Here is a 27,684-nt window from a genome sequence, read left to right on the forward strand (position 1 = left end):
CCGAAGAGGCGATGGCCTGTCTGAGTGGTGCGATGTGGTTTAAGGTGCTGGATCTGAGGAGTGGATGTTGCCAGATCCTGATGAGTGGGGCCGACAAGGAGAAGACGGCCGTTATAAATTCCCTAGGAGTCTTCGGGTCCGAAAAGATGCCACAGGGCATATCTGTAGCCCTTGCAACCTTCCTGCGGGGCAGGTGGAAGACCATAGGGGATGTGGAGGCATTTGGAGTTTTGGTGTATGTGGATGATCTCTTGGTATTTGGATTTGCCTCAGGAGAATATGAAGTGAGGTCGTTGCAGGAGCAGCTGAGAACTACCGAGTTAAAGTGTTTTCTGGACACGTGCCAGGGCTGGTGAAGGTCGCAGCTCATGAGTGACTGTCTCTATGGAATCAAGTTTGAAATGAAGATGGAGAGACTGGAGAAAGTGATCTGGAACCATTCGGAAGACTTACAAGTTGGAGAGAATGAAGAAAGTTGTCTGACTGAGGGTAATAGCAAGCTGAGAACCCGGAGAGGGGAGTTTGCGGAGGTGAAGAAATTACAGACAAATCTCAGAAGAGAGAAGCGGAAGCTTGAAGGGAACCTGAAGATGACCATCGACAGTTCAAATGAAGTGCAAAACCTGAAAGTTGATCTGGAAGAAGTCATGAGGAAGAAAAAGCTGGAGAGAAGTGCAGTGAATACTGAACAGGAGACTGAAGAGACTGCAGGAGCAGTGCAGGCCATGTGTTTCCGTTTGGAGAAGATCAAACAGCAGCTACCGATCACAGAAATGAGGAAGAGTACAGATTCAATGGATGATGTGCTGGATGTGTGGTACATGCTGCCTTTTGCTGACTTTCCCTCGATTGAGGAAGAGACCTTTGGCCCTTCTCCCATTGAGTCAGGTGTAGCGGGGAGGGTTAGCTGTGTGCAGTGTGGGGCATGAGTGAGAGGTTGAGAGAGAAGTTGGTAGTGGGCCCAAGGTATCCCCAGTTGTGTCCGAGCCTGAAGGGTTTAGGTGAGGGGGTACGGAGGTCTCAGAAGGGTTAGGAAACTCCCAGATAGTTGGCCTAAGTAGCGCCTGAGGAACAGGGCGTGAGGTTTACTGTGTGGGGAGGAGATGTCACTGTTTGTGCTTGGGTTACGGTGTGTTGGCAGGAAAGGTGGCGAGTTATTTAGTAGTCATGAGGACATGACTTTTATTTGGTGGGGGAGAGTGTAAAGGGGGTTTCTTCTTTTTCTTTGTTACTGTTGGGAAAGGGTTTCTTTGTTTTGTTAAAAGCAGGAATGTTTCTTTGTTGCGAGAGAGTGCTGGAAGCTTGTTTACAGGAATGTTTCTGTTGCGAGAGAGTGCTGGAAGCTTGTTTGTTAAAATTTACTGATAACAAGAATGGTATTCCTTTGTAAACCAAATGGGGATTAATGTTCTTTCTTCTGAGTCTGTAAGCTTTTGTTGACGAGCTTTAGGGGAGATCGGCGCGGGGGGGGGGGGTGGTCGAGAGAGAGGACGCAATGCTGTAAGCTGGGCGAGGATCAGACCCCAAGTGGGGGTCCGAGGCCGGGAGGTACTCTGAGGAGGGGGGATGAAGCTAGATGTGCTTGGTTGACCACTCGGAGGGTCCTGAGCTGCGAGTCGAGGAGTTCGGAGGGTCCTGAGCTGCGAGTCGAGGAGTTCGGAGGGGATCGAATGGTGGCCAGAAGACTTCAGTAATTGAGCTCCAACGGTCGTGCACGAAGTGGTTTGGACTTTGATAAGTTTGGCGCCTTTTCTTTATTTTTTCTCTTCATATATACTGTATCATTATTAATCACTTAGTTATAGTAACCTTTATAAATTGTACTCATTTAATCGCATATGGTGTACTGTCTGGTTTTGGGCGAGGCGGGGACATCACACAGCATCCACACCAGCTGATTACCCAGTTTGGCGGGACCGAAGGCTGCTCCCCCTAGACGAGAACTAGCTGAGCGAGCCTGAGGCGACCCAGGGGGTTACATAAGGTTCTATAGTTCTATGCTCTAATGAGGACTAGACTAGGTCTCCAGGAGTCAGGTGCCCTTTTACAGGTCGTTGGTCACTAGAGTGTCTGGGTGTTGAAACACCATGCTGAAAACAAAGCCCCTGACAATGACTGGACCAAGCATTGATTCTCCCCTCTCTCCAGTCCCCGGATGGGTTATGCTGGGACAGCCAGGGGTTCCCGAGGATTGGGGTGTGAATGGAGAGTCAATAATGTAGAAGGCAATGTCTTCCATACGATCCCCTCTCCTCATCTGCAATTCCACTGTCTGTTGCTGGATCTGCCCAGAACCTTGCGGGCAACCATCCAAGTCAGTTACAGGTAAGGACTGACTCAATTCTCGGAACTGAATGTCGAACCAATGGGCAATTCCTCTATCCAGAAAATTACCCTTTGCCACAGAGTCCACAAAAGCCTTCACTTAGCCCAGGTAAACCCTGCCTTCAGTACAAAACCAGATCCATGGGGTTGGGTGTAAGTGGCTGCTACCGTCACAGTCCTCCTGACTTTGGGCAGTCTTAGCAGTTCCCCAGGTGGCTGCAACTTCGGACATTCAGCCCACTGGTGACCTGCTTCCCCACAGTAAAAGCAGGGACCTTGACTGCAGTGCCGGGGCCTCTCTTTGGCAGAAAGTCTAGTGCAACTGATCTGCATGGGTTCAAGTGGATTTGGAGCAGGCGACAGGCTGGTCATGGCCCGAGGTTGGGGAGTGGAACAATGATGCATTGGGTCTGGGCTCAGGCTAGCCTCCTCCGCCTCATGCCAGACAATTATTGAGACAAATGGACTGGTCGATGAGAACCTCTAAGTTTCCTGCTGACTCTCCCAAAGTGGCCCTCTCCTTTCCAACTCCTCTCCTGGGGCAAGGTCAAAAATTCGATCGCATTGTCGGCCACTGACTGTCCCCGACCCCCCCCCCCCCCCACCCTGTCGAACCTTCATCAGGCAGTCTGAGTCTCAGCTGGCTTCAGCAGGGTGTTGAAACCCTTTCCTCATGGCAGCCATGAGCTCCTCCGAATCCACGCAGAACTCTGACCTACGTTTCCAATGTGCGGTGGACCAGGCCGGGCCTCTTCCAGTCAGGAGAGACAATGAAGGCCACTCTCTTGCAAGGGCCTTGGGTACCGTCAAATCTCCCCAGGGTGGGAAGAGGTACTGACTCTGGAGTGGGACTGACTGGTTCTCCCAAGTGGTTCAGGCTTCCTTCCGACCAATGGCTACCTGGAGGTTGCGAATCTCCAAGCTCTGTCCAGAAATACCTTCGCCGTGGCTGGTCACAGTGGACAATAGACTTAGATACCCCGCTGGGTCCATGTTGACTCAATTGTACTGTGACGAGAGTCCTTGTCGAGGATGGCTTGGACCCAAATGCTAGAGTATCCAAGGCTGGGTTAAGACACAGTCTCAAATGGGATTGAGAAACTGAGCACAATATAAATGCCAAGACAAAATCACTAGTAGGCTTACGACTGAGCACTGAACTTATGCTCATGTGTTTCTTAAATACGCAATTCTCAGCACTCAAAACATGATTATCAATTAACAGGAACGTTCTAAACCCATAAGGAGGCTGTGCCAGCTATCCGTATTCTGGAGAGTTAGAGCACTTAAACCTTGTAAGCTGGCGTGGTTGGGAGTGTCTCGTAACAATAAAGGGGTGCTCGATGATTGGCACAGACTCAGCGATCTGAAGGGGTGGTTCTTTGCCGTGTCACTCAATGACTCTGATTGTGGCTTTGCCATTTCTCATTTATGCTCATCAAGAAATCTGATGAAGAACTCCAACCCCAACCACAAACACACTGGATGACTCACTACTTGCATTAAGTGCATACAACTGCAACTACGCTGGGACTGAAAATCCAGCCTTCTCTCCATGCTGTAACAGGTTTGATAAACTAAGTAGCTGTTTTTGAGCTTTTCTCTTTGCAGTTCTGAAAATCAAGATCAGAATGTGAACCCTTCAATGAAAGCATCCAGCTTCGTCTCCGACATTACGCAGCTGAAGAGATACACCACTCAGTTACTACTATAACTTTGATAAAGAAATGTGGTTACAAATGTGGAGATTTTAATCAAGATAATATCCTTTCAAAAGAAAACAAGATCCAAAGAGAACTAACATTTTCAACATTGAATCATAGCTAAAAGCAGTGTTTCTTCAATAGCTTATTGAAATCTATATACCCAGAAAGTAAGACCAATTACCTGTTTTGTGTAGCTCAAACGACGTGTCAAACTGATGTCCTGCTGCGAGAAGAAGTACAGCTAAATTTATCCCAGAATGTATCGTTGGCTCCGATTCAAAAGCCTTTCCGTACCTTAAACAGATGTTCTAAGGTCAAAAAAAGCTTCACACTGTATGACGACTGTATGACACAGAATTTAGTTAATCAACGACTACACAACTTGCAAAGTGTTGACTTAAAAATATCTGGTCAAGAATTATTCACTCCAAATTTATTTACGCTTCAAACAGAATTTCAATTGTCTACAAATTCATCTTTTATCAGTGACACTAAACATACTTGCAGCTGACATCCATCATTTCAAAGACAGAGTATACCCGACTGGGGATAAACTTCCTGGTAAAGCTCAATAGATTTTGCGTGTATGCAAAATCCTCTAAATTCAGTGAGCACATTAGCATTTCAGCTCCCAATGGAGTATTAATAAACACTCAGAACTAAATGTGAGTTATGAGCACAGGCTTGCCCACCCACCTAATCCATCAAGTCTCCACATTTTGCCAAAGTATAACCACTGACATTTAGCCATTTAATGGATACTTTCAGTGCAAATGGGAACAAATAGTAGGGTAATGACAGCACGATAAGGATATGCTTATCCTTCTAAACATACAAAGAGATGCCTTGAAAAAGCTACCAGTGGTTTTCAATCCATGGATATCATTGCTACTTATTCAAAAATCTTTTTACAAATAAAAAGCAAAGTTATCATTTAGTACTTTGTTTGGATTATTATTCTATGGCTGCACTCATAGGGTGAACTTTGTTTAGCATGAGAAATAGGACAGAATCACAGCAGATATTCATTTTCAAATGCAAGCATCTCCTTGTTAATTTTCACAAATGATCCTAAGAGTCTGCCGGCTTTTCTGTCAACAATGAAAAGAGAAATATTGTTGCTGAGTAACAAGCAGAAATAGTAACCAGTGTCAACACTTTCAATTTTCCCCTCTACTCTAATATCAATAAAACTGGGATAGAAACTTCGCAACAAAACTAATTGGGAGAAAAGCAAGAGAGTCCTGAATGAGAGTTGAACTTCGCTTTCAATTCAAGCGAGGTTCATACATATGACATGGTAGCATTGTGACGTATGTAATTAATTTATTTTACACATATTATTTAAACAAACAAGAATGTTTAATCAAATATATTGACATTACTCAAATATTACTGAAATAATAAATACACCATATTCCTCCCTGCTTAGCTATAAATTCCAACAATGTCAAATGCATCTCAACTGTACACAGTATATTACATAATACAACTACTGCAGAGACATGCACAGCATAGTAAATTTCAGATTGTCCTATTTAGGTCTAAAGACGTAATCACTGTGGAGGATTTCTTACACTTGTGGGATAACATCTTTCCTGAAAAACAGGGTCACTGTGAAACAATCTCAGGTTCTGAGGCCTCCTCTGTGGTGGTTGTAGGAGTTGACTCTGGGACTGCAGGAAGTGGTTCTGACAGTTCTAGATGCCGTTTTCTGGACTTGTTATCATCCCAAACAATGCATGGCAAGCTTCATTGGACAATGTGGATCATAAAGAGCGAGTACAGAGTCTGATGTCACCATTTCCTTTCCCTTTTGGAAAGCCAGCTCTCACTGCTTTGTCCATTGCCATTTCTTCCTGATCTGCAGTAATGAGGTCAAGAAGGGGAACTCAATAGCCAGGTTTGGCAGGAACCTAATGTAGCAATTCACAAATCCTAAAGAGGACCCACAACTGTGACACATCCTTTGGCCTTGTGACCTCCACCACTGCTTGAATTTTCTCAGCACACTTGTGTAATTCTTGTGCACCAATGGTGTGACCGCAGTAAGCAATGCCTGGTTTAAATAATTCACACTTGTTGCATTGTGCTCAGAGCCCATATTCTTCTAAACTTTTTAACGTGTCTTGAGATTTTGGAGATGTTCCTTGTCATCCTTACTGGTATTAATGATGTCAATCCAGATAACACTGAGTCCCTGGGCAGCCATGCAACACATGGTCCATAGCTTTGAACCAGAGTGCAGGTGCAGATGCTACTCCAAAATATTCCTATTATAATGATAAAGCCCTCAAAGAGTGTTTATGGTGAGAAACACTTTGGACTCTTCTTCTATCTTCATCTGGAGGTAGGCCACTGCTAAGTCCACTTTGCCAAAGTATTTTCCTCCAGAAACTTTTGCAAAGATATCCTCTATTCTGGGCAGAGGATATTGATCTGATTTCAATACTGGGTTGATGGTGGCCTTAAAATCACCGCAGATCCTGACAGACTCATTCTTCTTGACTACTGGGACTGCTGGCATTGCCCATGGGTCCCACATAACTTTGAAAATAATTCCTTCAGCATCTATTCGACCTAGTTCACTGGATATTTTATCATGGATGGTATAAGGAACTGGACAGACTTTGCAAATCTTGGGTGTGGCATTTTCATTTAATACTATTTTACCCTTGATATGTTTGTGTTTTCCAGTGCCATCCTTGAACACTGCTGTGGCATCATCCAGTACATTTATTTTCAGTTGACCCTAATGCAGCTGATGTGGCCTGCAAATGGTTGCTGGATCTCCAATCAAGTTGTAGTTGGCTCTGCCACTCATGACTCCACGAGCTGGCCCTCCTGTTTTTACCACCTACAAGCCCAGTATGGCTTCTTGGTCGTTGTACTTCACGAGTTACCTTTTCTCCAGTATAAGTTCTCGGTTGGATATCTGCAGGTTTCAGTTCAGTATCTTTGAGATACCATTGAAACTCATTTTGCAGAATGACTAGAACAGCCAGCCAGTGTCCAATTCCATCTTAATTAATTTGCTATTCACTTCTGGCATAAACCATATTGCTTGTCTCCTGTTAGTTTTCACATGACAAATCTGAAGGCCACTCAGTCCTGCTCTGTCATTCTCATCATTACCAGGTTTTTCAGCAATGGCATGCAGATTAGTGTTCTTTTTGAAATTGCAACTTGACTTTATATCTTCTTCTCTTCCCTGTGCAGTCCGTTTATTTTTGTCTATCCAACATGCTCTTCCTATGTGTCCTACTTTGGAGCACTTTCTGCAAGCTTTGCCTTTAAAACTGCATTGGTCTGGTGGACGTGGGACCCTACCGACAGTAACAATTTGTTCAGCCAGACAGGTTTCTGTTTAGACATCGCTATTTTGTCCACACTCTCTTTCATTCCACATTGCCACTCGATTGTGTTCCCATTGATACAGCTATTTCAACTTCTCTTTTAAATGTAAGTTGAGCTTCAGTTAGGACTTATTTTTGAATGCTTTCTTGTGAGATTCCACAAACTAAATGATCTCTCAGTGCATCAATACGCTCATGACTGAACTGACAATGCTCAACTTCTTCAGTTCAGCCACATATGCTCCCCTTCCTTTTGATTCCAATTATGAAACCTAAAGCACTCTGCAATCAACAAGGCTTCTGTTCCAAATGTTCCTGCATTACTTACATGATATTGGCAAAGCTCATTTTGCCTGGTGTGGTTGGAGCAGTACTGTATGCCTGTAAACCCAATGTATTCAGCAAAACTGGCACCTGCTTCTCATCAGCCATTCCATTTGCTTTAAAATACTGCTCAATCTGTTCAGTACACAAAATCCAGTTATCTCTTGTGCAACTGAATGCATCTATCTTTCCAATGTAGCAGCCACTTCTGCTTTTATTAAATTTATGATTATCACCTGTACTCACTGTTCATGAACCTGTGAATTCTTCCATTTTCTGCCTTTTAATATAACTTGGCCATGTCTGTCTCCTTTTCTGAAGAAGCATATGCTGCGCTGTTTTTTTAAAATTTGAACTTCAACAGGTAGGTAGTCGTCTTGGGTTTACTTTAAAAATACTTCATTGCCACTGTTATGTTTTTTAACTCCAAAACGTAGAACTAATTGAGAGAAAAACAAGGAGTCTGGAATGCGAATTTAACTTCATTTTTACTTTAAGCGAGGTGTGGATGTGTGGTGTGGTAGCACCATTCATGTATTTTTACACATAATCCATAAAGATTTATTTAAACAAATAATGCTTAATCAAATACATTTACAATCTTTCTCAAATATTACTGTAATATTAAATACAAAGCAACAGCATTGATACAGAGCTCCACTTGTAGCTCCAGTCCGAAATACGTCAATAGTACATCTGCCTTGCATGGAGATCACATCATATGTTAATATACGATGGACAGTGGATAGAGGGCAGTGGCTCAGCTCCATCGTGGGCACAAGCTCACCACCACCCAGGAAGTCTCCAAAAGGTGGCATTTCAAGAAGGTGGCAAACATTATTAAGAACCCTCACCATCCGGGTTCTTCTCATTACTCCCGTCAGGGAGGTGGTACAGGCACCTGAAGACCCACACTCAATGTTTTAAGAACAGCTTTTTCCCCTCTACTATCAAATTTATGACTGGTCCAAGAGCCATGAATACTACCAGGCTATTTTGCTCTCGTTTTTCACGATATTTACCTTTATATTTCTTCTTGTAACCTACAGTAATGCTTCTGTATTAAACTGTACTGCTACTGCAAAGCAACACATTTCACAACATATGTCATTGATAATAAATCTGATTCGGATTTCCACTTTTGATCATTTGTATTTTTCCCAGCTGAAATGACAGGAACAGCTGAAGCTAATTATGCTTAATGTCAAAGCTGCATTAAGACTCCAATGATTATACACCAATGAATAATTTTGTTTTTATTCTTGTACCCCTACATCTAGTGTGACAAACTGGCTGATTTTATATGCGCAAAAATCACAAGCCAAATTCACCTGCTGAGCTTACTCAATGACTATAAAACGGAAGCACAATTCTTTTGTTCAGAATGACTTAGAAAGCATGGCTTCAAACTTCTTTTGTGGCAGGGAAAATCTGGCTGAATGAAGGATGCAAAGTAAGCCACTGCGCGCTTTGTGTTGGGGCCTGTCACTGTGGTGGGTGAGACCCAAGGTGGTGTGTGGCAGTGGAGGGAAGTGGAGACAAGGGGGTGACAGATGGTAGCCTGCAAAGTGGGGCATGGGGGAAGGCAGGTCAGTGCAGCCAGGTCTGAATAGGGCTGGGATAGGGACTGGATGAAGTATTGGGTGAGGAATCAAGGATGATAAAGCTTGTGGGGGTATGGGGCTCCAAGGGAGACACTCAGCAAAATGCAAGTTCTTAACTTAAAAGAGTACATACCACAAGCCATTTGCAAGCTCCATATCCTGTCACTACTGAGCCAATGCACAAAAACCACTGAGATCGGGATTAATGGGGTGGTGAGGAAAAGGAATTTCAGCCCAGATACCACAGGAGTCCTGAACTCATGACCAGTACTTGGAAGAGAACATTAAGAGCTGTGATTTGCAGGGACCTGGATCCCATGCGGAGGTGGGTGTAAGTTTGCTTTCCACCAATATGAAAAATGGCCTTCTGTGTTGTACATTTTCTGTGATTTCTGGGTCTTCAGATATCCCTGAGGTAAATGTCACATTTGTTGTGAAGGGATGCTGCCACATGAGTAACATATGAAAGCATTACATGCTGTTGGACGCCACTGTGCGTGTCCAGAGGCCTCCTTGAACTAACATGTCAGGTACATGGAGCATTGAGCAATAACAAGAACTTCACTGCGGAAGCAGTACACACCCAGTTACATTCTGCAATCAGTTTTCCAAACACCTTCTGTGCTGTGGTGCACACACACTTCACACTGCACGATAGATTTTCGAGCCCATCCCTGATTCTCGTCTCCCTTCCTCTTTCACACCCTAAAGTGAACATGGTTCTGTCTGCCATCTTTCTTTGGAGCAAAACAAAATTAACTGTGATGTTATTGCATCTACTTTGCACAAACTGGGTTCAAATATGTTACATCTGTGGAGTCTGTAGCATGGCGTGTACACTAACCAGTAAGCACCGTTGTCTCGGCTTTCGGTATCTTGAAAACCAGAATCCAGAAACATGTCTTTGTAGATCCTTCCTAAGAGGCAATAGATGTCAGACGGAACTTGCTCCTCCGATTGCACCATTGGCAGTAATATAGCAATGGCACTTTGCCGGTCTCCTGAAAGGTTTCTCCTGAAAATAAAACCATAAAGAATGAAATTATAGGCAGGTGAATGATAAACTACAGAGTTTGTATGGAAATGTACTACCAGAAATTGCTTGTCAATGTTCTGATAGCACAGAGTGGTAAATATTCCATAGAAGTTCCCTTAGAAAGTCTCAATTAAAACTTTCAGTAATGTTAAAGACTGCAGTGCATCGAGAAGTCTCTCTACATAGTCTTTACGTGTCTATACTGAGGTGGAGAACAGGTGAGAATCAAAGGCCACCAAGTTTAAATCAATAAATGCAACAATAATCTGAAGACACTTTGCTGGAGAGCCGTGTGAATGACAGAGTTGGTTCAGAATGAGATTAGCCAAACGCAGAGGGATCATCTTCCACCTGTGCATTCTAATGCTCTTACATAATCCCAGAGAGCTCAGCTCAGGAAAAAAGAAAACTAAAAAATCAATTTACAGACTCGCACAGCTTCAATTTCAACCTTAAATATTAAATTGTCTGGTGCCAAAGGCTTTATGAATACCTAGCTACTTCTTTTAATAGAAATGTTAATTATTAGGAGATGTTGTTTAAGATGAGAGGGACAAAGTTAAAAGAGATTAATGACATGAGTGTTTTACACAGGAAGTGGTGCATGTTCAGAATGTGCCACCTGGGAGTTGGTAGAAGCAGATATGATAGCAACATGTAAAGGGCATTTAGACAGAGAATTGAAGAAACTGGAAACAGAGAGATAGGGTCATGCAGACAGATGGGATTAATTTAGACTGGTATCATGGTTAGCGTAGGCATAGTGGGCAGAAGGAGCTGTTCCTGTGTCATCCAGTTCTATGTTCTACGGGATTGTACGTACCAGGCTCACTTCAAAGGAGTGGTAAGCATTCAGCTTCATTGAGTGCTTCTTGTCTGTGGGATATAGGCACTCCCACAGAGTCTCTGGGAAGAAATTCCTGAAATCTATCCCAACAACAATTAAGGTCTGATGATAGACTGGTGTGCAGCTTGGCGAGTGAAGTGTGTTTAGCTGGTAAAGGTTATGCACTTTGAATGTACTGTCAAGGTAACCTTTCAGAGTTGGTCTGGTAAATCTTCAAAGCTCAGAGTAAATTGTTATCTCAGCATGTATGTATTTCCATACACTACCTTGAGATTAATTTTCTTGCAGGCATTTACAGAAAAAAAGAAATGCAATGGAATTTTTAATGAAAAAACTATACATGAACAAAGACTGACCAACTCCAACGTACAAAAGCAAACTGTGCAAATACTGATTACATGAATATCTTTGAAATTGAAAGGAATCTTGACTCCAATTCTCAGTATGAAAGGCATACTATGGAATACTTAAATGCAACATTTATTTTGTTAATGGATGTAAACTGAGTTAGAAAGGAAGATAGATGGAACCATAAGGAAGGATGGAAAAAGACAAATACATTGGGTATTAGTCAAATCACAAACAAGAGAAAATCTGCAGATGCAGGAAGTCCAAGCAACACACACACACAAAAAGTTCCTGCAGCATTTTATGCGTGTTGCTCAGTTGGTATTCGCACTACATTTGCGATAAACTTTCCCAGTAATGCTTGGCTAAAAGCCAACTGGAAGGAAACTCAAATCAGCAAGAGCGAGATATTCTGAAAACAAAAAAAAACTTCTTGAAGTATTGATTTTGAGTTGTGTATGTTACTCTTTAATTACTTTGCAGTTGATTGCAAGGAGCTTAAAAAATAGTCACTGACATTTTATGAATACAGTACTTGAATATTATTGTCACTGGTAATCTGATTTTCCACCAGGAGTTAGAGGTTGCACGAACAGCTGAACAGACAAAGCCACCAGTTCACACTCCAATGTAAAACACTCAGCCATCTTCACAACAAAGTGTGGAAAATTGTTTCAAATGAAAACAAGGAATAAGTTTTTTTTACCTCTGGCACATTAGAATTTTGTTTCGACATGCTGCAATTTCATGCATCAATTGCTGAGCATACTCATATCACAAACTGAATGAACTCTTTTTAAAACATGGCCAGACATCTCATTGAATTCATAAAACTTTAATTTGAATGTAAAACAGACACTTAAATAACTGCCACCTACAAAGTAAGAAGCAAGAATAATCTATGATAAATTGACTAACTACTTATAAAGAAATGTTTTTCATGGGAAACATAGTTGAAATTCTTATTGAACTCCTAAATGTAAACAAGCAAATCTGCAAAAATAGCAAATACCGATCTGTGCCTCAGATATCAAATGGTTTTCAGGCCTATTATTCCTCTGATAATAATAGTTTATTGTTGTCCAATTAGTCACTTCTGCCAAAAAAGCAAACAGAATACGGCAAGTATTATTCTACTTACGGAACTAAAAATAGCTAAATCTCACACAATAAAGGCAGACCATGGAAACTGTTACAATTTTGGACACATCTTTCATCAGAGTATTTAAATTAATTACTGAGCATACCTGACTGCATCCTTCACACATACACTGATAAATACAAATTGGATGCATAGAAATGCACATTACAAAAGATGTAAATAAAACAAAATCACATGCAACTTAATGATTGCTTGTTGCCAATTAATTCCCTTCCTTGTGCTTGTAGCTGTTATCTTAGTCCATTTATTCATTTCCATTATTTCATTTACACAAAGCATATGGTGATCTCCACAAGAATTCCTCAACTACAGGAACCAGCTGACAACACTGACACAACCATTATTATCACAGATCTTAAGGTGCCTAATAAGTAAAAGTCAACATAATCTGTAATCCTGGGGCAAAGAATATTCCCACCCAAAGTTGCAGAAGGATATCTCTTAGAATATCCTCTCACTTCCGATGATTCATTGACCAAGGTAATAAATGTGGTAGTAACCATGTGGTACATGATCTGAATTATTTGGATACTTTGAAATACAGTAGGTACGAGAACAGCAGGAAGACATTACTTTTTGTTCTCCAGTTCTTTAATCTCAAAACAAAATGTTCTTTCACATTGTGATAATGAGGAAGCCATAATTCAAAGGATACTTGGGGGGTGGGGGGGGGGGTTGGCTTAAGAATTGTCTTTAAGTTTAATGTTGATACGCTATCATTTATGTACACCCCATCTATATGAAGCATTTCTTTATTCAAAACTCAATGGAATTTTTAGCATTTAACTGGAATTTTAAAATAGTGGCTCCATGTGGAATAGTGAGCATTCCTCCAAATATCCAGAGTGAAGTTTCAATATACTACAACTACTTCAAAACAAAATATGATACCAATCTGATCAATTTAGTAAGAACCCACGTTATTAGTGTCATAAGTACAAAATAATTCAATGAACTACTGCAGGTCATAGAAGGTCATGGAAAAATTAAGTTCACTTGTATAAGAAAGAAATGGCTGCATTGAAAGGTACACAAATGAGGAGTGTTTGTCAGCTCTTGGATTGTATTCATTAGAGTATAGAACAGGGGTCAGCAACCTTTACCACTGAAAGAGCCACTTGGACCCGTTTCCCACAGAAAAGAAAACACTGGGAGCCGCAAAACCCGTTTGACATTTAAAATGAAATAACACTGCATACAACGTTTTTTTTGCCTTTATGCTATGTATAAACAAACTATAATGTGTTGCATTTATGAAATTGATGAACTCCTGCAGAGAAAACGAAATTACATTTCTGCATGCAACAAAAACATTTTGAACTCCGAAAAAAAGACGTTGGGTTGAAAGTTACTTTTAAGTAAAATATTCAATGTCTTGTATTTATGAAAAACGCCGAACTTAAATTTTCCGCCAGCAGCAAACCAAAAATAACGTCAGCCAACTGTCATCCTGAAAAATGAAAGGACTATTTCACTGAACAATGAAAAAATATGAATATACATAAAATAATAGGCAATTAAAATATTTATCATACTTGGTTAATGGGATTTCTGCTCCTGGACCTCAGCGCACAGCGTCTGCACATCAGGGCTGTATGATGTCACCTTCATCTTTACACAGGATCGCAAGCTGTCATCTGTGAGGTTTTCAATATCACTCCATTTGTGTTTCTGAGCAAGAACGGCCTTCTGACGGGCAACATCTTCAAGGTCTGCTGTCAAGCGTCTAAACTTGGACATCCATATGTCTTTGTCGGCTATGACGGCCAGTTCCATCTCAAGATCAGGCTGACTCACACCTGCCAATGCAGTCGTATTCAGTAGGGAAGGATCGATGCTTAAGGGAGTGACCGGGAAGGATAATGTGTTTTTTTCCTCTCTGAACTCACAGAAGCGTTTCCCAAACAATGTTTGCATTGCGATGATTGCAGAATGTAAATACTCCGAAATTATCATGTCGTGACCTTGTTTGAACTCTCTCAAATTGGGGAAGTGAGACAAAGTGCCTTTCTGTAAATCTCTGGCAAGCACTGTCAACTTGCGCTCGAATGCCAAAACATCCTCCAACATGTGCAGGGCTGTACGTCCTTTCCCCTGAAGAGCTGTGTTCAGCGTGTTCAGGTGCGCTGTCATGTCTACCATGAAGTGTAGCTTTTCCAGCCACTCTGGCTGTTCCAGCTCAGGAAAGGTGAGCCCTTTGCTGCCCAGGAAAGTTTTCACTTCTTCCAGACATGCGACAAAGCGTTTCAGCACCTTCCGTCTGGACAGCCAGCGATAAAAACACGTTGTAGCGGTGTCAGTAAACTGCAGTCAAAGATAGCTTTATTCGAACTAAACAGCCTTGCTTTTAAGCCTCCCTCAACCCAGCCCCCCATGGACGCAGATGCTGCAAAAGACGCGTACTCACAAACCCCCGTAGGCTATCTCCCTTAGCCGGAATGCTGGCTAATTGTGAGCCGTTTCGGATGTGGCAGGAAATGTGTCGCTACACTTAGGTTGTACAAGATCACCATAATTACATTTCAAAAGCTAACAAACTAACATAAAATACATTTTAATTAAATACTGACCAATTATTTCCCAAAGCCACAGGGAGCCGCAGCACAGAGGTGAAAGAGCCACAAATGGCTCGGGAGCCGCAGGTTGCCGACCCCCGGTATAGAAGATTGAGAGGGGATCTCAAAGAAACATTTTGAATGTTGAAAGGGTTGGATAGAGTAGATGTGGAAAGGCTGTTTCCCTTGGTGGGTGAGTCCAGAACATGGGGCCGCAGTCTCAGAATTAGAGGGTACCCATTTAAAACAGAGATGAGGAGAAATTTTTTCAGCCAGACGGTCGTGGATGTATGGAATTCGTTGCCACATACAGCTGTGGAGGCCCAATCCTTGAAGGTTTTTAAGGAGCAGATTGACAGGTATCTAATTAGTCATGGTATCAAGGGATATGGGAATAAAGCCGGAAATTGGAACTAGACAGGAGAATAGTTTAGCTCATGGTGGAGTGGCGGAGCAGACTCGATGGGCAAAATTGCCTACTTCTGCTCCTTTGTCTTGTGATCTTGTGACAAATGTCTCCATTTGTAAATCTTTGTAAATATAAAGTGTTTGATGTATGGTTTGTATTTCAGGTTATATACTGGTTTGCTATGATTACACTACACAATGCACAATATTAAACAAACAGTACAGTACTAGAAACACTCAGCAGATAAGGCAGTGTTTGTGAAGAGATTAAAAAGTTAACCTTTAAGGTCTATGATCACAGAGTCAGAGACATAGCGGAGAAACTTACAGTAGCCAATTAAACTACCAACCCAGACGTTTTGGGAAAGTGGGAGAAAACCGGTGCACACAGAACAAAACTCACACGGAGAATATGCCAACTCCAACACAGAGGTTAGAAATGAACCCAGGGCAATGGAGTTATGAGGCCACAGCTCTACTAAATATGCCACCGTGTCAGACCTGCTGAGAATTTCAGATTTTATTTCTGATTTCCAATATGCAGAGCAGTTTATGTTAAAATAAATGCTTGTTTGAGTGACTAATATGCAACTCATTAATCATTTACAGAGCTAAATGTTGTGTATTTAATATTGCAGTAATATTTGAGTAATATTGTAAATATGTTGATTGCTTAAGCATCCTTTGTTGTTTATTACAGGTTGTATGTAAAAGTATGTGAATGGCATATGTTATCATGGCGGCACATCGTACGTGCACGCCTCTATAAAGTAAAAGTTAAACATACAGGCTCCGTGCTTTTCTTTTAATTAGTTTTATGCTTTGGAGTTACAAAGAATAATAGTGGTGACAGGCAAGCTTTAAAAGAAACTCGAGATAACTAGCTATCTGTTGAAGCACAAAAAGCTTTCACAGCTGCCTGTGGCAACAAATTCCACAGATTCACTACTTTCTGGCTAAAGAAATTCCTCCTTATCTCTGTTCTAAAAGCTTGACTCTATTCTGAGACTGTATCCTCTGGTCTTAGACACTCCCGTCATAGGAAACATCCACTCTATCAGGCCCTTCACCACTCGATAAGTTTCAATTAGGTCACCCCTCATTCTTCTGAATTCCAGTGAGTACATGTCCAAAGCCATGAAATGCTCTTCATATGACAAGGCATTCAATCCTGGAATCATTTTCATGAACCTCCTTTGAACCTCTCTGGTTTCAGCACATCATTTCTAAGATAAGATGCCCAAACCAGTTCACAATACTCCAAGCGAGGCCTCACCAGTGCTTTATAAAGTCTCAACATTACGTCCTTGCTTTTATATTCTAGTCCTCTTGAAATGAATGCTAACATTGCATTTGCTTTCCTCACCACAGACTCAACCTGCAAATTAGCCTTTAGGGAACCCTGCACAAGGACCCCATGCCTCTTTGCTCCTCAGATTTTTGTATTTTCTCTCCATTTAGAAAATAGTCAAGCTTTCAATTTCTTCAACCATAACATTTCCTAATACTGTATTCCACTGGCCACGTCTTTGCCCATTATCCTAATCTAACTCCTTTTGTCGCCTCTCTATTTCCTCAAAACTACCTGCTCTTCCACCTATATTCATATCATCTGCAAACATGGCAACAAAACCATCAATTCCACCATCCAAATCACTGATATATAATGTAAAAAGGATATCCCAACACAGACCCCTGTGGAATACCACTAGTCACTGGAAGCCAACCAGAAAAGGTTCCCTTTGTTCCTAACTCTTTGCCTCTTGCCAATCAGCCACTGCTTTATCCATGCTAGAATTTTTCCCATAATACCATGGGCTTGTATCTTGTAAAGCAACGTCATGTGTGGCACCTTGTCAAAAGCCTTCTGAAAATCCAAGAAATACAACATCAACTGATTCTCTTTTGTCTATCCTGCTTGTTATTTCTTCAAAGAATTCCAACAAGTTTGTCAGGTAGGATTTTCCCTTGAGGAAACCATGTTCACTACAGCCTATTTTATCAAGTGCCTCCAAGTACCCTGAAACCACATCCTTAACAATCAACTCCAACATTTTCCAAACCAGAGGTAAGACTAACTGCCTATAATTTCCTTTCTTCTGCCTCTCTCTCTTCTTGAAGAGTGAAGTGACATTTGCAATTTTCCAGTCTTCAAGGACCATTTCCGAATGTAATGATTCTTCAAAGATTATTACTAATGGCGCCATAATCTCTTCAGCCACCTCTTTCAGAATCCTGGGGTGAACACCATCTGCACCAGGTAACAGACCTTCTGTTTCCCAAGAAACTTCCCTGCTAGTAATGACAAATTCATACACTTTATGACCCCTGACATGTGGCACTTCCACCATACTGCCTGCTAGTGTCTTCCACAGAGAAGACTGACGCAAAATACTTAGTCAGTTTGTCTGCCGTTTCCTTGCCCCTATTTCTACCTCTCCAACATAGATCTCCAGTGGAACAATATCCTCTCTTGCCTCTCTTTTGCACTTTATGTATCTGAATAAACTTCTGGTATCCACTTTAATATTATTGGCTAGCTTACTTTCATATTCCATCTTTAGTTTTTTAATTACTTCTTTAGTTGCCTTCTGATGGTTTTTAAAAGCTTCCCAATCCTCTAACTTGCCACTAATTTTTGCTCTATTATATGCCATCTCTTTGGCTTTTATAACAACACACACAAAATGCTGGTGGAACACAGCAGGCCAGGCAGCATCTACAGGGAGGAGCACTGTTGATGTTTCTGGCCGAGACCCTTCATCAGGACTAACTGAAAGGAAAGATAGTAAGAAATTTGAAAGTGGGGGGAGGGGGAAATGCAAAATGATAGGAGAAGACTGGAGAGGATGGGATGAAGCTGAGAGCTGGAAAGGTGATTGGTGAAAGTGATACCGAGCTGGAGAAGGGAAAGGATCATGGGACGGGAGGCCTCGGGAGAAAGAAAGGCAGGGGGGAACACCAGAGGGAGATGGAGAACAGGCAAACAACTAAATACGTCAGGGATGGGTAAGAAGGGGAGGAGGGGCATTAACAGAAGTTAGAGAAGTCAATGTTCATGCCATCAGGTTGGAGGCTACCCAGCCGGTATATAAGGTGTTGTTCCTCCAACCTGAGTTTGGATTCATTTTGACAGTAGAGGAAGCCATGGATTGACATATCAGAATGGGAATGGGACGTGGAATTAAAATGTGTGGCCACTGGGAGATCCTGCTTTCTCTGGCGGGCCGAGCGTAGGTGTTCAGCAAAACAGTCTCCCAGTCTGCGTCGGGTCTCACCAATATATAAAAGGCCATACCGGGAGCACCAGATGCTGTATACCACACCAGCCGACTCACAGGTGAAGTGTCGCCTCACCTGGAAGGTCCTGAATGGTGGTGAGGGAGGAAGTGTAAGGGCAGGTGTAGCACTTGTTCCGCTTACAAGGATAAGTGCCAGGAAGGAGATCGGTGGGAAGGGATGGTGGGGGGACGAGTGGACAAGGGAGTCGTGTAGGGAGCGATCCCTGCGGAAAGCAGAAAGGGGGGGGGGAAGGGAAAGATGTGCTTGGTAGTGGGATCCCGTTGGAGGTGGCGGAAGGTACGGAGAATTATACGTTGGACCTGGAGTCTGGTGGGGTGGTAAGTGAGGACAAGGGGGCCCCTATCCCGAGTGGGGTGGCGGGCGGATGGGGTGAGGATAGATGTGTGGGAAATGGGAGAGATGCGTTTCAGAGCAGAGTTGATGGAGGAAGAAGGGAAGCCCCTTTGTTTAAAAAAGGAAGACATCTCCTTCCTGGAATGAAAAGCCTCATCCTGAGAGCAGATGCAGCAGAGATGGAGGAATTGTGAGAAGGGTATAGCATTTTTGCAAGAGACAGGATGGGACAGGTAGCTGTGAGAGTCTGTAGGCTTATAGTAGATAAGCTGTCTCCAGAGATGGAGACAGAAAGATCAAGAAAGGGGAGGGAGGTGTCGGAAATGGACCAGGTAAATTTGAGGGCAGAGTGGAAGTTGGGGGCAAAGTTAATGAAGTCAACGAGCTCAGCATGCGTGCAGGAGGCAGTGCCAATGCAGTCATCAATGTAGTGAAGGAAAAGAGGGGGATGGATACCTGTATAGACTTGGAACATGGACTGTTCCACAAAGCCAACAAAAAGGCAGGCATAACTGGGACCCATACAGGTGCCCATGGCTACACCCTTGGTTTGGAGGAAGTGGGAGGAGCCAAAGGAGAAATTATTGAGAGTAAGAACTAATTCCGCTAGACGGAGGAGAGTGGTGGTAGAGGGGAACTGGTTAGGTCTGGAATCCATAAAGAAGCGAAGAGCTTCGAGACCATCTCGGTGGTGGATGGAGGTATATAAGGACTGGACGTCTATGGTGAAAATAAGGCAGTGGGGGCCAGGGAACTTAAAATCATTGAAAAAATTCAAAGCATGAGAAGTGTCACGAACATAGGTGGGAAGAGATTGAACAAGGGGAGGATAAGACAGTGTCAAGGTATGCAGAAATGAGTTCGGTGGGGCAGGAGCAAGCTGAGACAATAGGTCTACCTGGACAGGCAGGTTTGTGTATCTTGGGTAGAAGGTAGAAACGGGAAGTGCGGGGTGTGGGAACTATGAGATTGGTGGCAGTGAATGGGAGATCCCCAGAGCTGATAAGGTTGATGATAGTATAGGAGACAATGGCCTGGTGCTCCTTGGTGAGGTCATGATCAAGGGGTAAATAAGAGGAAGTATCAGAGAGTTGTCGCTGTGCCTCGGCCAGGTTGAGGTCAGTACGCCAGACCACAACAGCTCCCCCCTTATCAGCAGGTTTTATAGTGAGGTTGGGATTGGTGCAGAGGGAGCAGAGAGCAGAGCGTTCAGAAGGAGTTAGGTTGGAATTAGAACAGGGTGCAGTGAAGTCGAGACGGTTGATGTCCCATCGGCAATTAGCAATAAAGAGATCCAGAGCTTTCCTTTCAGTTAGTCCTGACTAAGGATCTCGGCCCGAAACGTCGACATCGCTTCTCCCTATAGATGCTGCCTGGCCTGCTGTGTTCCACCAGCATTTTGTGTGTGTTTGAATTTCCAGCACCTGCCGATTTCCCCGTGTTTGCCCTTTGGCTTTTATGTTGGCTTGCACTTCCCTTGTTAGCTATGGTTGTGCTATCTTTCTTTTAGAGCACTTCTTACTCTTTGTGATGTACATATCCTCTGCCTTCCGAATTGCTTCTAGGAATTCCAGCCATTGCTGCTCTGCCATCATCCCGGTCAGTGTCCTCTTCTAATCAATTCTGGCCAACACCTCTCTCATGTCCCTGTAATTCTCTTTACTCCACTGTAATAGATACACCTGACTTTAGCTTTTCCTTCTCAAATTTCAGGTTGGACTTGCTCATATTAAGATCACTTTTCCCTACAGATTATTTTACCTAACCAATTCTGGTTCATTGCACGACACCCAATCCAGAACAGCTGATCTACTCTACAAAGCCATCTTGCAGGCATTCTAGAAATTCCCCCTCCTGTAATCCAGCACCAAACTGATTTTCCAAATCTACTTGCATATTGAAATCCTCCATGACTACTGTAACATTGCCCTTTTGGCATGCACTTTCTATCTTACATTGTAACTTGTAGACCACATCCTTACTACTTTTCACAGGTCTGTATACAACTCCCATCAGGATCTTTTTACCCTTGCAGTTCCTTAGCTCTACACACAACTATTGAACACCTTCCGACATTATGTCACTCCTTTGTAATGACTTAGTTTCATTTTTTACTAACAAAGCCACACAATCCTGTCCGTCTCCCTGCCTATCCTTTCAATACAACATGCATCCTTGGATCTTAAGCTCACAGCTAAAATCTTCTTTCAGCCATGATTCGGTGATGCCTACAACATAAGACCATAAGATATAGGAGCAGAAGTAGGCCATTTGGCCCATTGAGTCTGCTCCACCATTCAATCATGGGCAGATCCAATTCTTCTAGTCAACCCCACTCCCTGCCTTCTCCCCATACTCTTTGATGCCCCAGCTAATCCTATCTATCTCTGCCTTAAAAGCACCCAATGACTTGGCCTCCACACAGTCACTCGTGGCAACAAATTCCGCAGATTTACCACCCTCTGACCAAAGTAATTTCTCCACACCTCAGTTCTAAAAGGATGTCCTTCAATCCTGAAGTCGTGCCCTCTTATCCTAGACTCCCCTACAATGGGAACTCCAAGGAATACAGCCCAAGAGCTGCCAGATGTTCCGCATATGGTAACCCTTTCATTCCTGGAATCATTTCTGTGAATCTTCTGTGAACCTTCTCCAATGTCAGTATATCCTTTCTAAAAGGAGCCCAAAACTGCACACAAAACTCCATGTGTGGTCCCATGAGTGCCTTATAGAGCCTCAACATCACATCCCTGCAGTTATATTCTACACCTCTAGAAATAAATGCCAACATTGCATTCGCCTTCTTCACCACCGACTCAACCTGGAGGTTAACCTTTAGGGTATCCTGCACAAGGACTCCCAAGTCCCTTTGCATCTCTGCATTTTGCATTCTCTCTCCATCTAAATAATAGTCTGTGCATTTATTTCTTCCACCAAAGTGCATGACCATACAGTTTCCAACATTGTGTTTCATTTGCCACTTCTTTGCCCAGTCCCCTAAACTATCTAAGTCTCTCTGCAGGCTCTCTGTTTTCTCAACATTACTTGCTTCTCCACCTATCTTTGTATCATCGGCAAATTTAGCCACAAATCCATTAATCCTGTAGTCCAAATCATTGATATACATCATAAAAAGCAGCGGGTCCCAACACCGACCCCTGTGGAACTCCACTGGTAACTGGCAGCCAGCCAGAATAGGATCCCTTTATTCCCATTCTCTGTTTTCTGCCAATCAGCCAATGCTCCACTCATGCTAGTAACTTCCCTGTAATTCCATGGGCTCTTATCTTACTAATCAGTCTCATGTGCAGCACCTTGTCAAAGGCCTTCTGAAAATCCAAGTACACCACATTTACTGCATCTCCTTTGTCTATCCTGCTTGTAATTTCCTCAAAAATTTGCAGTAGGTTAATCAGGCAGGATTTTCCTTTCAGGAAACCATGCTGGCTTTGGCCTATCTTGTTACGTGCCTCCAGACATCCCACCTCTCCCAGAAGATCCAGGAGTCTCCCATACATTGATAGCAGCTCCCTGACGCCTGCAAATTATATACAATATCCTGGAAATCGATTTTTTTGAGAGGGAGAGGAAGAGGAAGAGCGAGAGCAAGAGGGAGCATCCTGATTGGTCTCTCTTCGTGCTAAGTTGACCTATCAGTTTTCTCTGTGGGCGGGCTTTACAGTCAACCTCAAAAATAATGACAGTGTTGCTCACTGCACTGTTTGCAACAGTGACTTTTCTGTTGCCCATGGTGGGTTAAAATGTAAAAGACATGTTGAGCTGAGTTTAACAAGTGTCATTCGTTCATTAGCAGAGCTAACATTATTTAAACTAGCTGGCTGGCTGCTAAGGAGCTACTCTATTGATGTCCTGCATGACGAGGCCAAACTCCCTGTAGACTTGCTTAAAGTTGTAATAGAATGAAAAAAGACTCCATGATAACATGTACATATTTTAATGCCACATTTTCTGCATATACCCAATTTGGTTTACAGATTAGACAAAATCACTAAATATTACATACACCCTTGGAGACAACCGGGGGCGGGGGGGGGGGGGGAGGGATATGGGGTTGTGGGGAGTGCAGGGGTGCTACTTCCCTGAAATTAGTTTTTGCAGGGTGGGATGTCTGCGTATTCTGTAATCTAATCCCTAACAATTGATTCCAACAACTTCCCAAACACTGATGTCAGGCTAACAGGTCTATAGTTTACTTTCTGCTGCCTCCCGCCCTGTTTAAATAGCAGAGTAACATTTGCAATTTTCCAGTCATCTGGTACAATGCCAGAATCTATTGATTCTTGAAAGATCATTGTTAATGCCTCCACAATCTCTGCAACTACTTCCTTCAGAACCCAAGGGTGCATTCCATCAGGTCCAGGAGATTTATCCACCTTCAGAACATTAAGCTTCCGGAGCACCTTCTCAGTCATAATTTTCACTGCACAAACTTCACTTCCCTGACACTCTTGAATGTCCGGTATACTGCAGATGTCTTCCACTGTGAAGACTGATGCAAATATGCATTCAGTTCCTCTGCTATCTTGGCGTCTCTCATTTCAATATCTCCAGTGTCATTTTCTATTGGTCCTAAATCTACCCCCAACTCCCTTTTACCCTTTATATACTTTTTTTTTAAAGTATCTTCTTTGATATTAGTTGCCAGTTTCCTTTCATAATTCATCTTTTCCTTCCTAATGACCTTTTTAGTTTCTGTCTGCAAGTTTTTAAAAGCTTCCCAATCCTCTATCTTCCCATGAGCTTTGGCTTCCTTGTATGCCCTCTCTTTTGCTTTTCATAAATGCCAGTCTGTAACTGTGCTACATGTTAATCTGACTAAATTCCATATGCTGCGTGCATGCAATTATAACATCTTTAGTCTTGTATTCACCCTTTTCAATTTTGTTTGCCTTTGACAATGTAACTCATCCTGTTGACTGCAATTTTGCCCTGTCATCAGCCTCTCCTTACTAGGTGTCTCACCACACACTAACATACACAGTCTCGGCAGGGTCAAAATGAAGGCCTTGGCTCAAAGCTTTATCTGGTGGCTTGGAATAGAATAGCAGATCGAGCAGCTTGCCATGCACTGTTCAGAGTGCCAGTATGTCCAGAAAACACCAACAGCATTTTGGAGAAGAAAGAAGAAAGGTGTCCAAAGCTGTCAGAACCACTTCCTGAAGTCCTAGAGTCAACTCCTACAGCCAACGTGGAGAAGACTCAGAACCTGAGATTGTTTCACAGTCACAAGTCTCTCCTGCCTAACAGTGACCCCTCATCAGGAAAGGCGTTATCCCACAAGAGTAAGAAATCCTCCACAATGATTAAATCATTAGGCCTGACTGGGATAACTTAAAATTTACTATGCTGTGGGTATTTAATATTTCAGTAATATTGTAAATATATTGCTTAGTTAAGCATCCTTTGTTGTTTACACAATTCATTATGGGTTATATGTAAAAGTATGTGAATGGCATACGTCATTACAGCACCATGTCATGTGTGCACACCACACTAAAATAAAAACTAAATGTACACAGGTTATCCCCAGCTCCATGTTTTTCTTTCAATTAGTTTTATGCTTTGGAGTTGCAAAACTTAACACTAACTAGGCACAGAAAAATAGTAATAAAGCTCTTGAAGGAAAGGTCTTCACACCCAATTTATTTTATGGTGTAAATTTGTCAATGTTTTGCGTAATGCTAAATTTTCTCCTCAAACAGTCAGAACCTGTGAAGCATTGCAGATCACAAGAGGAATGTTAAAAATTTCAAAGGTGTCTTTTTAATGTATTATCAATCCAAGGAATGCATCCCTCTTAAAAAGGCTATGATCTTCTGGGAAGATCATATGAGAGTAAGACTGTCTAGCCTTCAAAAAAGGATCAATTTATTGCCAAGTTTTAATAATCTGAATAGGGCACATGTTAGAAAACAGGAAGTAAATGGTATCGTTTTGAAAAATTTGTTTTCACAGAAAAACCAAGCTCTTGAGTTCTTTGTACTTACACAGAAAATATCATGACATTTCACATTGAGTCACAAACTAGTTGTCACTTGACAAAGATGAGAAAAGATTACCAATGATACATACAGCAAGATCTAAGTATTTAAAATTCTCAAAGCTATTGGGACCACCAGTACCATAAAAGACTACAATAAGCTTCAGAGAAAAAAAGGGTAACATTTCACAGAATCACAAATTGGTTATGTCATGGAGGCAAACCACTTGGTCCATTGAGTCTGTCCCAGTGACATATACAAGGACAATCCACTTGCCCCGCTACCCATAACCTGACAAATTCTTTCCTTACAGAGACTCTGACTCTGTGCCACCAAACCCTAAACACTTGCTGGGTAAAATGTTTTATACCCTCGGTGCTGAACATTTGGTTCTGTTATCAATAACATTCATTATATGGTCTCTACGTGTTGGACGTCTCCTGCAATGAGAAGAGCTTCCCTCAATCTACAACATCCCTCATGATTTTAACACTTCTAAAACAAGGGGTCTCAACCAGGGGTCAGTTAATGGTCTATGCTCTAACAGATCTCCTCATAGACTGCTGTTTTCAAAAGCAAACACCCCATGCTTTTGCCATCTATCCACTTTACTAAGACCCCTTCTGTCTGGAAGTTCTACTGCAGGATTCCCTAAAGTTTAATTTGCAAGTTGAGTTGGTAGTAAGGAAGGCAGATGCATAGTTAGTGTTCATTTCCAGAGGGCTAGAATATGACAGCAAGGATGTAGTACAGAGGCTTTTTAAGGCATTGATCAGACTCCAAATGGACTATTGTGAACAATTCTGGACCCCATACATGGGAAACGATATACTGGCACTGAGGGAATCTAGAAGAGTTGACAAAAATTATCCCAGGAATAAAAGGGTTCACCTACAAGGAGCATTTGATAGCTCTGGGCCTTTCCTCACTGGAGTTGCAAAGAATTTGTTTATTTAGAGATACACCACGCCTCGATATACTAGGCTTGTCCGACCCTTCAAGCCACACCATCCAATCAACACCCAACAACCCGATTTAACCATGATCTAGTCATGGGTCAATTTACAATGACCAATTAACCTATCTGGTAAGTCTTTGAACTGTGGGAGGAAACCGGACCACCCGAGGAAATCCCACACATTCCACAGGGAATGTGAAAAGAGACTCAGGGAATGTGTAAAGAGACTCTTTACAGAGAATGCCAGAATTGAAGTCCGAGCTTTAGCACTTGGGCAGAGCTAAAGATGGCGCCAGAGGGCAACTGCTCCCAGCCCATCAGCAGCACAATTAAATTCTTCCTCTTCCAATGTCTCTATTTTCCTTTTCAGGGTGGCTGGGGTCCTGTTGGGGTCTTTGATCTGCAGTGGCACTCAAATGGTGGTACTCCATGGCAGTGAGTTCCCATTCTTGAAGCTCATCAATTGGCTGCATTTTTGATATGTCCAGGTTCAGCTTGAAGTCAGGCACCTTCAGGGTGTGGCCTTGCGCGGCCCTGTGGACACGAATTCTCACTGGTGTCATGAACTGAAGTGTAGTAGGAGTTGGAACATCGAAGGCAGCAGGAGCAGCTGTCAGAGGCCTCCGCACGTCATGATCGATCACTATCGCGTGCTCTCTCTCTCACACACACGCACGCACGCGAGTGAGACTTTACTGACTTTACTCAAATCAGGGAATTCGAGAAGAAAGCAATGCTTCAGACTGACTGTAACATCGAAAAAGCAACTGAATGTCTTCCCTTTCACTGTAGAAGGAATGATATGTGTCTCTTCCTTGTTAGTGAGAGAGAGATTCTGTGGGATGTTGAACTGTTGGAGTGAATATACTTCTTGATGGCCTGTAGACCATGGTTTTTCTTGGGGGGCTTTGCTGTTGCTTGCATGGTGGGCGGTGGGAGTGCTGATGCTTTCTGCTAGAATAAGCAGGGGGATGGAGAGGGGTTTAATGCTGCTTGTGCGTGGGAGTGGGGCAGGGGGCTTTGGGTTCTTACGATTTATTCTTTAGGGTATTGTTTTCTGTTTTGAGGATGTCTGCAGAGAGTGAAAATTTCAGGTTGTATATTGTAAATGTAATGCCCTGGTTAAGATTTATACTGCTGTGCTATAGGTATTTCATCTTAGTAGTTTTCTGCAAAATCAGTGAGCCCTGCTGGTAGAATGTTTTGGTTTTGGCTAAAGGCTGATTTATACTTGTATTTATGGGCTACGCTGCAGCCTATGCCATAGCCCTGATTTTCACTTCTGCGTCGCTCCACGCCATAGCGAACATGCATTGGAATGCACCAAAACACTAGTTGGCGGTGCGGTTTCTATGCCACTGTGTTGAGTTTCTTTGTGAGAGACATTGTCGAGGAAATGCATTTCAAACATTTTTGC

At 42.6% G+C, this 27,684-nt stretch overlaps 1 protein-coding gene across 2 annotated transcripts in view; it reads right to left on the bottom strand.

Moving 5' to 3' along the window:
* Positions 1-27,684, bottom strand: part of map3k5 (mitogen-activated protein kinase kinase kinase 5) — a 183,495-nt gene that overhangs the window by 99,284 nt on the left and 56,527 nt on the right. For both annotated transcript variants that reach the window (XM_059982504.1, XM_059982506.1), the window contains exons 7-8: positions 10,160-10,330; positions 4,213-4,325 (exon numbers count right to left, since the gene is read on the bottom strand). In XM_059982504.1, the coding sequence (XP_059838487.1) occupies positions 4,213-4,325; positions 10,160-10,330 (284 nt within the window). The remainder of the gene's footprint in view (positions 1-4,212; positions 4,326-10,159; positions 10,331-27,684) is intronic.

This window comes from Hypanus sabinus, chromosome 10, assembly GCF_030144855.1.
Source record: "Hypanus sabinus isolate sHypSab1 chromosome 10, sHypSab1.hap1, whole genome shotgun sequence".
Lineage (NCBI taxonomy): Eukaryota > Metazoa > Chordata > Chondrichthyes > Myliobatiformes > Dasyatidae > Hypanus > Hypanus sabinus.